The 14,161-nt window shown below is 41.0% G+C and overlaps 1 protein-coding gene across 6 annotated transcripts in view; it reads right to left on the minus strand.

Annotated features, from left to right (window-relative positions):
• Positions 1–692: 692 nt before the first annotated feature.
• Positions 693–14,161, minus strand: part of KDM3B (lysine demethylase 3B) — a 131,579-nt gene continuing 118,110 nt past the window's right edge. For 2 of the 6 annotated variants that reach the window (XM_043521426.1, XM_037906125.2), the window contains 6 exons: positions 14,001–14,131; positions 8,120–8,239; positions 7,558–7,694; positions 6,837–7,013; positions 5,977–6,111; positions 693–2,003 (listed from right to left, as the gene is read on the minus strand). In XM_043521426.1, the coding sequence (XP_043377361.1) occupies positions 1,923–2,003; positions 5,977–6,111; positions 6,837–7,013; positions 7,558–7,694; positions 8,120–8,239; positions 14,001–14,131 (781 nt within the window). In that variant the 3' untranslated portion in view covers positions 693–1,922. Of the gene's footprint in view, positions 2,004–5,976; positions 6,112–6,836; positions 7,014–7,557; positions 7,722–8,119; positions 8,240–14,000; positions 14,132–14,161 lie in introns of all 6 variants that reach the window. The other 4 variants (XM_007064975.4, XM_037906124.1, XM_037906126.2 and 1 more) reach the window with 2 other exon arrangements.

A 14,161-nucleotide genomic window follows, 5' to 3' on the forward strand; every position in this document is an offset into this window, starting at 1 on the left:
GGGCTGGAGGGGTAGGTAACAGGAGAAAAGGAAATGGGGCAGTCACCCAGCCAGAGAGAGATGGGGGAGCAGCAGCTACCTGGCCTGAGGGAAGGAATGGGGGGCGGGGAGGGTGGAAGCAGCCACCTGGCCTGAGTGGGGAGGACAGGACATGGTGGAGGCAGTGACAAGGTGGAGCCAAAAGCAGGAGGATGAACTTCGTGGTCACAAGCACTGCCTCTGTCCCACCTAGTCATGGTGCCTCTCTGGAACTATTCACCCAGTAACAGCTCCACCCTATGAACTGACAGTACCCCCCTCTGCCAAGTGCAGTGGTAGCTTTGCACCCACTCAGGCCCATTGCAGGGGTGGACCTCGCCCTCTGCCCATGGGGAGGCAGCTTGTCCTGCCCTACCACACCTCTCTAGCTGTAGGGTAGAGAGCTGGAGCCCAGGCTGTATCTGGGCTGTGACTGGCCCCGCTGCTCCCTCTCAGCTGGGATCTGGGCCAGCTGGAGCACCCAGCCCATGAGCCTGGCATAAGCAGTGCAGGGGTGCTGTGCTAGTAAGCCCAGCTGGCACCATGAAGGACTGCCCCCCTGTAAACGCCCCTTCTCCCCGCACAAAATGGTGCTTGGAACCGTGCTGTGTGTGGTTTGATCATTGTGGAGGCTGAGGCAGCCAAGACTGGCAGGAAGGGATAGGGTCCAGTGGTACAGTAAATGACTTTTATTTTAAAAAGTGAACATATTAACAGGCCTGCAGGTGGCACTACAGTACAGCTGGGCATAAGGTAGATACATTTCCCCATGGACCCGGACAATGAAATCATCGCTTCAATGCTGACATTTATTTAATTCTGGATACAGTTCTACCAAACTGAATTTACTGAAAATATTTCTGGACAAAGCCAATATTGATAATTAATTTTCCTTCAGTTTTGGGAAATGACAGACATCCCGAGCTACCACTGGTACTTGGGGAAATATTGCCTGGAGCTACCAGTGCAGGGGGAGACGGACATCATCTCCATGTCAGGACAAAATACATGTCCTGTTTTACTTCTCACTTTGTGGAATCTGTAGGGAGTGAGGAGTTAGTTTCTATTTGCTCTCCTTTGGCTGATTTTGTGCTATTTTAGACTGATTTCTATAAATCATTTCTTGATTTTATTGAAAGGAAGACTAAACGTAATGTGCCTTTCCTTGTAAATCCAGTAACAGTTGTGATATTTCAAAAATACTAAAAATATCTACTTTCATGAAATATTAACTGTTTCACTACAAACCTAGTTTTTCACTAAATACACAATTCTCCTACTCCTGGAGCCTCCTGGGAAAAGCAGTGGGTTCTCCCTGTAGATCTGTAATTCTACAGTGTATAGAGAAATGGCTACAAGAAGGGGTGTGTGAAGAACAGCTTTATCCCTTTTCCTTGTCCTGTATCGCACTAGGGAGGATTGTGTGTATGTCTGCGGTTGGACTCTTGTTGATCACACTCATTCAGAAGCTATCTACCTAGGTCTGCAGTAGGATACCCCATCTCTAGCACATTCCTTATAACTTCTTGAAGACTAACTAGGCATGGGGAAAAATGTCCACACTCTTATACCATTTCTAATCATAATATGGAGGAACACCACATGGTTTCCAGGCAATTCCAATTTGCAAAAGGCCACAGGAAAGGGACACGGCACCTTTCATTAGAATAAGGAATTCTGCATGTAACAGTGCGATCTTCCATCAGACCTTCAATATTGAGGCAATGTAGAAACAGTGGCTGAAGGGTGTATGTAATACTGACCACACCAGCTCTTAGTGAAAGGCCTCTGCTCCTGCAGAGGCAGTCATGTGCAGTCCCTGTATGTACTGTGAGAAAAGGCTTACTTCACCGGGGGGGAGGGGCGGGGCGCAGAGAGAGAGAGAGAGTTAGAATTAGCAACTCTTAAGACCTAGCCAATTTGGATTCATGAGCCTTCAGTGTGCCAACAGCATCTTTTACTGCATGGTAGATAATGTTCTTCACCTGTAAGTAACAGAAAAAAAAAATTAATACAAACTTTTAAACCTGAGCAGCATGTCCACCCTAACAGGAAGTCAGAGTTTAAGGCCAGAAGGGTCCACTAGATCATTGAGTCTGAACTCCTGTATATTACAGGCCACCAATTCAATCTAGCATCCACACACAAACGCAAGTGACCCCAACCGCTTCATAAACAGGTATTTACTAGACTTTGGGGGTTGAATATATAATAGATGTAAAATGCTCACATGGAGGAGTCAGACACCAAGAGAGAGAGATTCACACCAAAAATGCTGAACTTATTAAATACTATTGCTGCTTCCCAAAGTTGCAAACAGCACTGTTATATAAATGTCAAAATTAGACTCCAGGAAAAGTTTAATATTAAACAACTGCACTTCTATGTTATTTATCCACTTTATGGTAAACCAAGATTAATTTATTGGCTATTATCTTTTTAGATTTTAAGCTTCTCCTTGCAAGGACACTAGATCAGGCAAAATATTAAGTCTTTCATATTAAACTCTTGCCCAAATTGGTTGTATATTATTAGGAGGAAATTATTCATAGACTAATGGACTATTAAATCATCTAGTCTGACTTGTAAATCACAGACCCATAAATTTCACCCAGTTATCCCTATACTGAGTGCAAGGTTTTGACTAACACATGTCTTGATTCAAAGACATCAACAGATGGAGAATCCAATGCTACCCTTGGTAGTGTGTTCCAATGGTTAAATCACCCTCACTTTTAAATTCAAAATTACAAAATTAGGCACAAATTTTTGTCTGGGTTCAGCTTCCAGCCATTGTTCCTTGTTATGCATTTCTCCACTAGATTAAAGAGTCTTTTAGTACTCAGTATTTCTCTCCTGTATATTCTGTCATCAAGTCATCTCTCAATCTTCTTTTTGATAAACAAATGGAGCTCATTAAGTCTCTCACAGTAAGGCATTTTCTCTAGTCCTCAAATCATTTTTGTGGTTCTATTCTGCATCCTCTCGAATTTCAACATCCTTTTTAAAATGTGGACATAAGAATAGGATGCAGTATTCCAGTGTGGGTCTGAGCAATGCTATATCCAGAGGAAAAAAAGTCACCTCCCTAGTCCTACTCAACTACTCCTTATAGATCCAAGCAGGGCTTTGGAGCTGTGCTCTGGCTCCGCTCCAGCACCAGGCAAAAACCTGCAACTCCACTGCTCCAGAGCTGCTCCGCGCTCCAGGCTCCGCTCCAAAGCCCTAGGTCCAAGGATTTCATTTGCCCTCTTGGCCACAGCATCACTCTAGGAGCTCATATGATAATTTATTTGTATTTCTGTAGTGCATAGATGTCCTAGATAAGTCGCTTGTCCACTATGACTCCTAGCTCCTTTTCAGAGTCACTGCTTTCTAGGATACAGTCTGCCCCCCACCAATTCAGTAGGTACTGTCTGCACTTGTTCTTAGATGTATAACTTGGTATTTGGGTGTGTATTAAAATGCATTCTAATTGAATGGGCCCTCTTTACCAAGTGACCCAGATCTTTCTGCATGACTACCATGGTCATCATTTGCTATCCGTCTAATCTTTGAGTCCTCCACAAATGTTTTTCATCAGCAGGGATTTTGTATTTAATTTTCAGATCATTGATGAGAAAGTGTTGAATAGCTTGGGGCCTAGTACTGATCTCATGGCACCCCAACAGAACATCCCCGTTTAATGATAACTTTCCACTGACAACTACTTTTTGAGATCTGTCAGACAGTTCCAAGTTCTTAATACATTTAACATGTGCTTTATTGATATTGTGTATGCTAATTTTTTAAATGAGGACATCATGCAGTATTAAGTCAAACGTCTTACAAAGATAAGTATTTTATATCTACCGTTACTTGCTTTATCCACCAAACCTTACTAAACAAAAAATGAAACTGGGTTTATTGACAAAACCTATTTTCCATAAAATCCTGTTGACTAGCATGATATTCTCATCCTTTAATTCTTTACTGATTGACTCCCAAATCAGCTTCTCCATCATTTGTCAGGGATTAATGTCACTCATTATCACTCTTCAAGTCTTCTGAAATTTCCCTAGTATGCCAAGATTTATTAAAATTAACACTGGTGAGCCACAGATCGGTCTCAGCCAACTCTTGGATGACTTGTGTGTGCAAATATCAGAGGGGTAGCCGTTAGTCTGGATCTGTAAAAGCGGCAAAGAGTCCTGTGTCACCTTATAGACTAACAGATGTATTGGAGCATAAGCTTCCGTGGGTGAATGCATGCACCCGACGAAGTGGGTATTCACCCACGAAAGCTTATGCTCCAATAAGTCTGTTAGTCTATAAGGTGCCACAGGACTCTTTGCTGCTTTGTGTGTGCAAGTTACTCAGGCCTGCCAATTTTAAAAAAGTATTTATCCCCTACTAGATGTTTAACGTTATCCTGATTTATTAATGGTTTGGAAAGTATATCATCCTTATATGACAAGAGTACATCATCCTACTTCTTTCAAAAAAATGGAAGAATTTTTATTGAACACGTCTGCCTTGTCTGTGTCATTAACAATTTTACCTAGTTTTAAAATTTTACTTCATCTAGTACTCAGTCTATACCATCTCTACGGTTTCTTGTGTTCCTAATATATTTAAACTCCTTATTGTTCTTAGCCCTGCCAGCAATGGATTTTTCCCTGAGGTCTTCCTTTAACGATTTTCTACCTTTCCTAACTTCTAATGTATATTGACTGCTATCTATTTCTTCTTTTTTCCATTTGTAACACATTGATTTTTATTCCTAACTGTGGAGTTAACTTCACCACTGAAACAGGTAGGTTATGCAACTCAGTTTAAACCAGTTTTTAACAAACATTTTAAAAATGCAAAGTAAGTAAGTACCAGTATAAGAATAGAAGAGCAACAAGGAATAGATACACTATCAATTCTAAAGCCTTAGGATAGTTAATTTCCTAGTGCCCTTGCCCTGGCTAATCACCTATTAAGTTTCCATAACTGCATTATGAAGCATGTGCACATGTGCTCAATATCTTTGGTATCAGCTCTAACTGACAGGTTTAGTTTTGATTATATGCTTAATTAATTTTTCAAGCCCTATATATAAATTCATGAAGATCAGCCATTACTGCCACAACGAAAAATCATAAACCAACAGCTGTTCACTTTCCAATTCCTTTTTGGCTTTTAAGAGATAGACATCAGGCCCATTCAGACCAGTAAAGACACCTGTTTTAAAGAATGCAACTACTAGCTTTTCTATTTCCACTAACTCTGTGTCAACTTACTCATCTAAGGATGCACTTGCGCATCTGCATCATTGTATAAGAAGAATAATGTAGTCTAGTGCAGTGGTTCTCAACTAGGCATACATGTACCCCTCAGGGTATGCAGAGTTCTTCCAGGAGGTTCGTCAACTCATCCAGATAGTTGTCTAGTTTTACAACAGGCTATATGAAAAGCACTAGCGAAGTCAGTACAAACTAAAATTTCACATAGGCAATGACTTGTGAATACAGCTCTATATACTTTATCAGTATTTCTCAACCTGGGGGGTCATGATTTATTTTATAATTATAAATAGAACAGTCTTTGCTTGTGATGAAACAAAGGTAAAATCCTTCTTGCAACAATACTCAAGAGATTTAATAGGTGGCTTTGTCTTCTGCCATTTCCCCTCACCAGAGCTTAATAATTTATGAGCCAAGCAATATGATCCATCATGTAAGGATGAAAGTGTTACTTTCCAGGGACAGCTCAATTGAGGTTAGTGCTAGTCTTTTGCTTAGGTAGCTAAATCCCAGGATGTAGATTTTTGCCAAAAATATGGAATGCTTCTATCAAATTAAAAGCTCCAAAGTTGTAAAGTATTTATTTTTCCTGATTCACTAGCCATATGCATGTTCATAAGTGACTTCAAAACTTCCAACATATAGGATCTACCCAGAGATTGTTCCCGCAGGATGGACTGATAGTTACCTGCAGTTTATCCTCATGGTTTGTGTGAGTGTTAGAGAGGTGCCTGAATTCCTGGGTCAGGCGGAAGCAGTGCTTTACGTGTTCTGGAGATACAAAATCTTCTGCCACTTTAATGCAACTGTACAGATTATGAACCTGAAAAAAGTAATAGTATTAGATGTTAGATACACCACAAGACTGAATGACCCAAAACAGAATTAATGCCAATGAATTCCATGTACAATAGGTTCCTGCACACACATCTACCAAAAAGATTGAAACACTCCAGTTTCCTGCAAGACAATTCACAGAATTGTATCTTAAGTTAGAGAAGCAATAACCCTATTGGATCCCAGCTGGCCCATCTCTCCACAGTACATTCTCTAGTGAACTTTGTCGGTTCACAGGCTACCTTCTTAAAAAAAAGTGCTGTGAAGTGAACTGACAGACCATCAACCTCATATACCACAGTTTGGGAAACCCTGCTCTAGTATTTTAGCTACCATAGATTTAGATGTCCAAAGTGATGGGGCTTCCACTACTTCCTTGGGATTCTCTTCAGTGGCCTAAGGAGATCTCCTTTTTTCCCCCTCACATGCATCCTAACTGTTCCCTTTCTTAATTTCATCCCATTACTTTATACACCCACCCACAATATGCCACATAATTTTATTTAGCTATATATATTGTGCTCAATGTGATGCTTGAACACTATTAAATAACTCCTGTAGAACTGTACTGTTAGAACTGCAAAGCCCAAGACAGCAGCCTTACTTCAGAGTTCTTTCAGGAGCCAAATTATAAATCCAAACTACTACAGTTTTATAGTGTCCTAAATTCACTTGCCATCATTTTTATGGCCTCTACAGCATGACATTTACCTGGTGGGGGGCACCTGCAGGAATAAACACAGCATCTCCTAGGAACTGCACTATTGCCCAGCCTTGTACTCCATACTCCTCATAAAGACGCTTACGTAGGGTCTGGTCCAGGTACCAACTTTGGTCATGAATTGGATCATGATCCGGGGGATTTTCTTGGCCTTGTTCTTCTCCAACCTAATACAAAAGATACAAAAACATTTATACAAAGATATTGCAGTTCAGTGGTACTACTTCTCATAAAGTACTTTGCACCAACGTACTGGGGACAAACACGATCTTAAGCTACTTCAATATGAGATACTACCAGCTCAGATCATAAATACTTTTAAGGTCAAGGCATCTATACCAGTAAGTATCCCTTCCACATTCACCCCTGTGGTCTTAGCCCACAGTGAAAGTTTACACTTCCTCCATGCTTGGGCGTAAACCCATTCCCAGTTTTCTCAAACTGTGACATTGTGCCCATACAGATTTACAAGTATAAACCATATCCAGGCAGCAGAATAGTGGTTTGTCACTGAATATATGACCAGCTGTACATGTCATTTTCTTAAACCACATTCACAGAAGAGGGAAACATTTGGGATTTTTGTAGGTGCATCTGTGTATGTGCTCATGAGCGTCAGCTGGAGCAGACTCAACTTGAATCTTAACACCCCCATTGATAAACCTTTCTAGGACCCTGTTAGGCCATAAGCTCCTTCAGTCACCATCATACCTTTCGGAGAAGTTCCCGGATCTTCTCAGCATCCTTGGCAGCATAGATGTGCCACAGCGCTCCAGGCTTCTCTTTCCCTTCATGGATTCGCTGCTTTGTCACATCATCAGCATCTCCCTCATCAATTGTTTTCAGTACTTCTGAAAGGAGGATCCACACAAAAGCTGAACAAGATCACATGAATTTACAGCTCCTGTATTTAACATGCAAAAGTCGGCATAACAAACTTTGCCATTGTGCTAGTCAATAGCAAACTGGAAGGAAGCATGATAACTTAGTCATAAGAAATCTCTAGTTTGAGACTAAAGTAACCTTTGTTTTTCCCCCCAAGGAAGGGTTAGAACTATCCAGTTACAACACCACCATTACTTTCATAGTAATGTCCTAGAAAAAGCATTAATGACTAGTGACCACTGTCTACGCCTCTGAATGCCTACTGAGACATAGCCCAAATAGCCAAGGCAGTTTATAGCTGGCAAAGATTTCAAGGCCTTTTGAACAACCCATGGAAGACGACCTTCTACACCCCAAAATGTCCAAAGAGAGTTATCTAAAACATTACCATCATCATGGGCTCCTTCCCCAATGGGGATGCCAACATACACCATGACATTAACAGCATCAGACACATCCAAATGGAGATTGGTTGTACCAACTCGTCTGTCTTCTGCGGTTATTAACCCTATGAAAAAAGAGGGGAGTAAAAAGATTAATATTGTATGACAAGCAAGATCTAATTCCTACAAAAAACATCCTCTTTTTGGAGGGTGGGAATACTTCCCACTACGTGTGCTACTTTTGCTTTCTGCTATCATCCCAGCAACAATGCTTAGCTTGTAACAGAACTGAAAAGGTTGATTTTTCATACTTATTTTTCCTAGACATGAAAAAATTGCAAATTTATTGGAAGCTAGTTAAAAGTTTAGTGTAAAAACAGCATGTTAGAAGTTTAGTCTGTCCCTGTTTATAAGGGGGATAATTAACTCTTTGAAGACAAAAGTCTGAATTTGTGCTCTGCAGCTTTATGTATCTACAGGTCATTTGTTCCCAGCTGTAGCGAGGAGACGTGCTTTGGCAGTGCTCTTAGCAAAAATTCTCTCCCCTGCTTTACTGGTACTTGCATTTTCATTCCCCTTTTCCTCCCTTCTCCCCTCCTCTGTCCCCTCATCCTCCTCTCTGTAGTGTCCCCTTTTTCCTTTATCTTGGTTTAGGAAATCTCCTCCCAAAAAACCCTATCCAAAAATTAAAAAAAGGATACAAATTAATGGATTTGAAGTTTGCAGACCATCATGCTGTTACTCTGCTTGTTTATCTTCTCCGCACTACTCTGTGTCCTGACTATTTAAACTGTAAACTCTGAGAAAGGATTTTCTTAGGGCTTGTCTTCATGTACTGCACAGCTGTGCCGCTGTAGATGCTACTACACCAAATGAAGATGCTACTACACCAATAGGAGAGCTGCTCCCATCAGCGTAATTAATCCATCTTCCTGAGAGGCAGTAGCTATGTCAGCAGAAGCTCTCCCATTGACATAGCGCTGTCTACACGGAGGTGGGTGGGGGTATTTGGTATAACTACGTTGCTCAGGGGTGTGGATTTTTCACACCCCCGAGCGACGTAGTTTTACCGATATATGTCTGTTGCGTAGACCTGGCATTACTCTGTACAGCACTAGTATAGTGGGGCATTAATGCTAGCTAAGGATTCTAGACAGGAGGCTAACAGACATCTTTTCTCAGTGGGTTTTAAAACTGGAAGGGGCACATGAGCTTCTCCAAGAAACACTTCTAAATTATAATTAGACAAGAACATCTACCTACAAAGGCTCAGTGAGCTGCAGCAATTTAAGGCAAATATAATGCTGCCTATGAAACAAGATTTTTGCAAAATATTACAAGAAAGATTTTACATAGTACGAAAATAGAACAGGGGTGGGCAAACTACCGCCCACGGGCCGCATCCAGCCCGTCAGGGCTTTGGATCCGGCCCGCAGAATTGCCACCCCAATGACACCCTGGGCCTCGCGCCGCTCCCAGAAGCAGCCGGCACCATGTCCCTGCAGCCTCTGGGGAAGGGGGGACAGAGGGCTCTGTGCACTGCCCTCGCCTGCAGGCACCGCCCCCCACAGCTCCCATTGGCCGGGAACAGGAAACCGTGGCCAATGGGAGCTTCGGGGGAGGTACCCGCAGGCGAGGGCAGCGCATGGAGCCCTCTGCCCACCCTCCATAGGGACATGATGCTGGCCACTTCTGGGAGCGGCATGGGGCCAGGGCAGGCAGACAGGGAGCCTGCCCTGGCCCTGGTGCGCCCCGCTGCCACTCCAGGTAAGTGGCGCTAGGCTGGAGCCTGCCCCCCAACCCCCTCCTGCCCCCCAAACCCCTGCCCCGAGCCCCCTCGCGCACTCCACACCCCCTCCTGCACCCCAACCCCTTGCCCTAAGCCCCTTCCTACACACCATACCCCCTCCCACACTGTGTACCTCAATTCCCTGCCCCAGCCCTACATTCATGGCCCTGCATGCAATTTCCCCACCCAGATGATTAGGGGGCTGGAGCACATGATTTATGAGAAGAGGCTGAGAGGACTGGGATTATTTAGTCTGCAGAAGAGAAGAATGAGGGGGGATTTGATAGCTGCTTTCAACTACCTGAAAGGGGGTTCCAAAGAGAATGGATCTAGACTGTTCTCAGTGGTAGCTGATGACAGAACAAGGAGTAATGGTCTCAAGTTGCAGTGGGGGAGGTTTAGGTTGGATATTAGGAAAAACTTTCACTAGGAGGGTGGTGAAACACTGGAATGCGTTACCTAGGGAGGTGGTGGAATCTCCTTCCTTAGAGGTTTTTAAGCCCTGGCTGGGATGATTTAGTTGGGGATTGGTCCTGCTTTGAGCAGGGGGTTGGACTAGATGACCTCCTGAGGTCCCTTCCAACCCTGATATTCTATGATGTGGCTCTTGGGCCAAAAAGTTTGCCCACTCCTGGAATAGAAGGTACGATGGAACTGTAATTCATGGTATTCAGAACCTGCTAAAACCAAATTTTAGGTCTCCTGCAAAGAAGAAAGTTTACAGGCTTCCAGCCTCACCTGTTGTGCTCCAGGCATTAGAACATTTGCCTGGATGGACTGCTACAGTCATCTAATATTGTGATTATGAGAGTGTCGGAAGACAAGAACCATATTTTACATCACATATGACTAATGAAAAAACAGATTTTAAGATAAATCTGTAATAGGGAACATGGATTTAACGATTCAGTTTAGGAGGAGGAGTCTTGTTTTCATTTTGAAGCTGAACTTTTATATTGGAGCAGAAGGAATCTGGAAGATCTAAATTAATTAATTATTTTCCACTTATAAAGACCAAGGCCAAAATTTTCAAACCTGGATGCCTGAAATTAGGCACTAAATATTGATTTAGGAAGCTAAATAAAAGTGACCTGATTTTCAAGGGTGCTGTGCATGCAGAAATCCCACTGAAGTGAACAGGAACTGCAGTTGCTCAGCACCTTTTAAATTCAGGCCATTTTTATTCAGATGTCTATTTTAGCGCTGAACTGGTCTATTTTAGTGCTGAACTAATGTCAGAATTTTCAAACCTGGGTGTCTAAAATTTTTAGATATGAAAGCCTTGCCAACGCAGGATAAGAAAAAAAGATTTTCTTTCCAGAAGTAGGTATACTTTTAGTTTATGGACTAACATGCAAAGGTCATAGCCATCTATTTATAGAATTGAAATACATCTCAAAAGCTTTTTTTCCTTTTTCCTTTTTTTTTTTTAAGCTGTGAAGAAAGCATATGTATGCAGTGGTGTTGTAACCATTTTGGTCCCTGGATATTAGAGAGTCAAGGTGGGTGAAATAGTATCTTTTACTGAATCCAACCTCTGTCGGCGAGAGACACGAGCTTTTGAGCATATACAGAGCTCTTCTTCAGGTCTGTGTATGAACACAGAGAAATAGTTTTAATAAGTATTTTCTGTATTCATGCTACCTTCATAGTATATTGAGGGTGAATATTTATTCCTTTTTTATTTTCCTGGGGCCCATAACTAGGCTGAGTAAAACAGCGAGTACTCATTTATTGGGAAACTACTCTTGGTTATGTTTTCGCTTTTTCATTTTTAAAAAACAGACACCAAAATGCATAGTTTGCTCTCTAACACCACCTTTGTATCCAAATAGCATAGAACACTGAAGTATGTATGAGCTTTTATTGCAAAAGTTGAAGTGCAATTTAAAGAGAGTCCTACAAACTCATATTCTAAAAGAGGAAAAAGATATTGATTACTGTTTTAAATTTTAAAACAGTATTTTAAATAAATTTGTCCATCTCCTTTCATTCCCCATCCACCCAAGAAGTTAACAAAAGAGATAATAAAAATAATGAAAATCAGACAAAATAAGTTAGCCTTCACTGCTAATCAGTTTGCTTTTTGTTGCAGCCTATCCTCCATCTCTATGTTGCCTGATTAGACTAAGCTCTGTACAGTTTCTGGAACACTTTGGGTGCTGTATAAGCAAACATCTAAGACAATTCTCTCAAAATACTGAAAAATGTGACCTTCAGATCATGTTGATTCCATGGCTTGAGTAGCACCAAGCACCATAAACAAAGATTGGAAAGAACCGCATTATTGTAAACCTCTGTTTTAATTCCTTTATATGTGGTACTTTTGATGTCACTATGGTAAAGAAACAAAGCAGTCCAACTCTGATTTCTCAAGATTGTACGGAGGTGGTTTAGAGATTTTATGGCTAGAAGTTTGGCCTCTGATGTAACAAGCCATGGAATTTCTCCCAGCAATTCCTGGATTTAAGCCCGTATCTTGTGATTGTGCTAAACCATATGTTTTAGAAAACAACCAATCCTGATTTAAAGGCTTCAAGTGATGGAGAATCCACTGTATCCTTAGGCCTGTTGTTCCTTCCAATGGTTAGTTACCCTGACTATAAAAAACCCTACACCTTATTTATCTTGCAAAGTTAAACTTTTAGCAAAACCTTTGCAATTTACTTTTAAAGTTATGCCAGTATTTTCCTTCCATGTGCCTACTTTGTGGGGCAGAGGTATGTGCTATGCTTGAAGAATCATCATTAGTTTTGGGGGTGGATAAAATCATGCAGGTTTTTGATTTTTTTTATTAAAAAAAAAATGTTTTTTTAAAAGTCAAAATAAGATTGTATTTACATGTTGCTAGTTCTTTACTCTTTCCACTTTATAATTCTAAATTTCTAAAGTGGAGATTTCAGATATTAGATTTTTTTTCTAGTCAGAAATTTCACATTTAAAATGTGCTTCTATGCTAAAAAAACAAGCCCAGAGCCTCATAAACATGCTTACTGAGATAAGAGTCAGTTTTGTGTTTGACAAGAGAACAGCCATTGATATATTTGCAACCAAACCCCACTTCTGATATACTGAACTTCCACAAGTAAAGAAATGAAGTTTTTCAACTAGGCTATATTTCTCCATCAGTGTTTGTATATTGAAGTGGGACTTACGCTCATAAATCACATAGGTGGCTTTGAAAATCCCTCCCTTCTCTTTCTAAATATGGGATCAGGACCCTAACTTTATGCTATTTTTGAAATTTTTGGACACTGTACAAAAAAGTTTACAATAACTTCTTTAATATATTTAAGGCCTAAATAACTTTTCATTGTTAATATTGAAGAGATTTTGGGGAGACAATGATTTTGTGTCATTAAGAAAAAAGTTTGATAAATACACAGTTCTAGCCCGTGATACTGGAAACATTTATATACATGCTAATTTTTAAGCACATAAGTAGTTCCATTTAAATCAATGGGGCTATTCCCTGTGAGTAAAGGTATCCTTAGGGGGTTGCAAGACAAGTATCTTAAATTCTCCATACTCAGGTCATCAGATCCTCCTAGTGCATTAACAATCATGGAATATAAAGCTACATATCAACGTGGAGTCTGGTGGCACCTTAAAGACTAACAGATTTATTTGAGCATAAGCTTTTGTGAGTAAAAAACCCACTTCTTGCATCTGAAAAAGTGGGTTTTTTACCCACGAAAGCTTATGCTCAAATAAATCTGTTAGTCTTTAAGGTGCCACTGGATTCCTCATTGTTTTTGTGGATACAGACTAACACAGCTTCCCCTCTGATTCTTAAAGCTACATATCATTATTCTTGTGTATATTAATACTAGTTTACACACATTTCTAAAGAGCTATCACCATGCACAGTAGGAGCCAAAAATATACATGGCATCTTATGGAGAAAAAAATAAGCAAATTTAAAGGCACAAGTGTCTTATTAGACCAACACTATGATATAAGCTAATGCACTGTAGGGCAGTTCATTGCACTAGCTTCTGTATGTTCCAGTTATTCACTGGACACAGCTCAAAGGATAGAGACAATGTGGTAAAGAATAGTAAAAAAAGGCTGTCTCCAGACCTTTTTACACATACCATATGCGTTGTACATTTTGGGACCCAGATCAGGCCGTACAAAGTAACTCGGCAGTCTAGAGGCCAGATTCAGTCTGCCATCCCTCTTGGTATACTCTGGGAGAGGGAGGTTCTCCATCAAATCCTCAAACCTAAAGAGGAACAGCAGAGAGTACAGGAGT

The sequence above is a fragment of the Chelonia mydas genome, chromosome 8 (genome assembly GCF_015237465.2).
Source record: "Chelonia mydas isolate rCheMyd1 chromosome 8, rCheMyd1.pri.v2, whole genome shotgun sequence".
Classification (NCBI taxonomy): Eukaryota; Metazoa; Chordata; order Testudines; family Cheloniidae; genus Chelonia; species Chelonia mydas.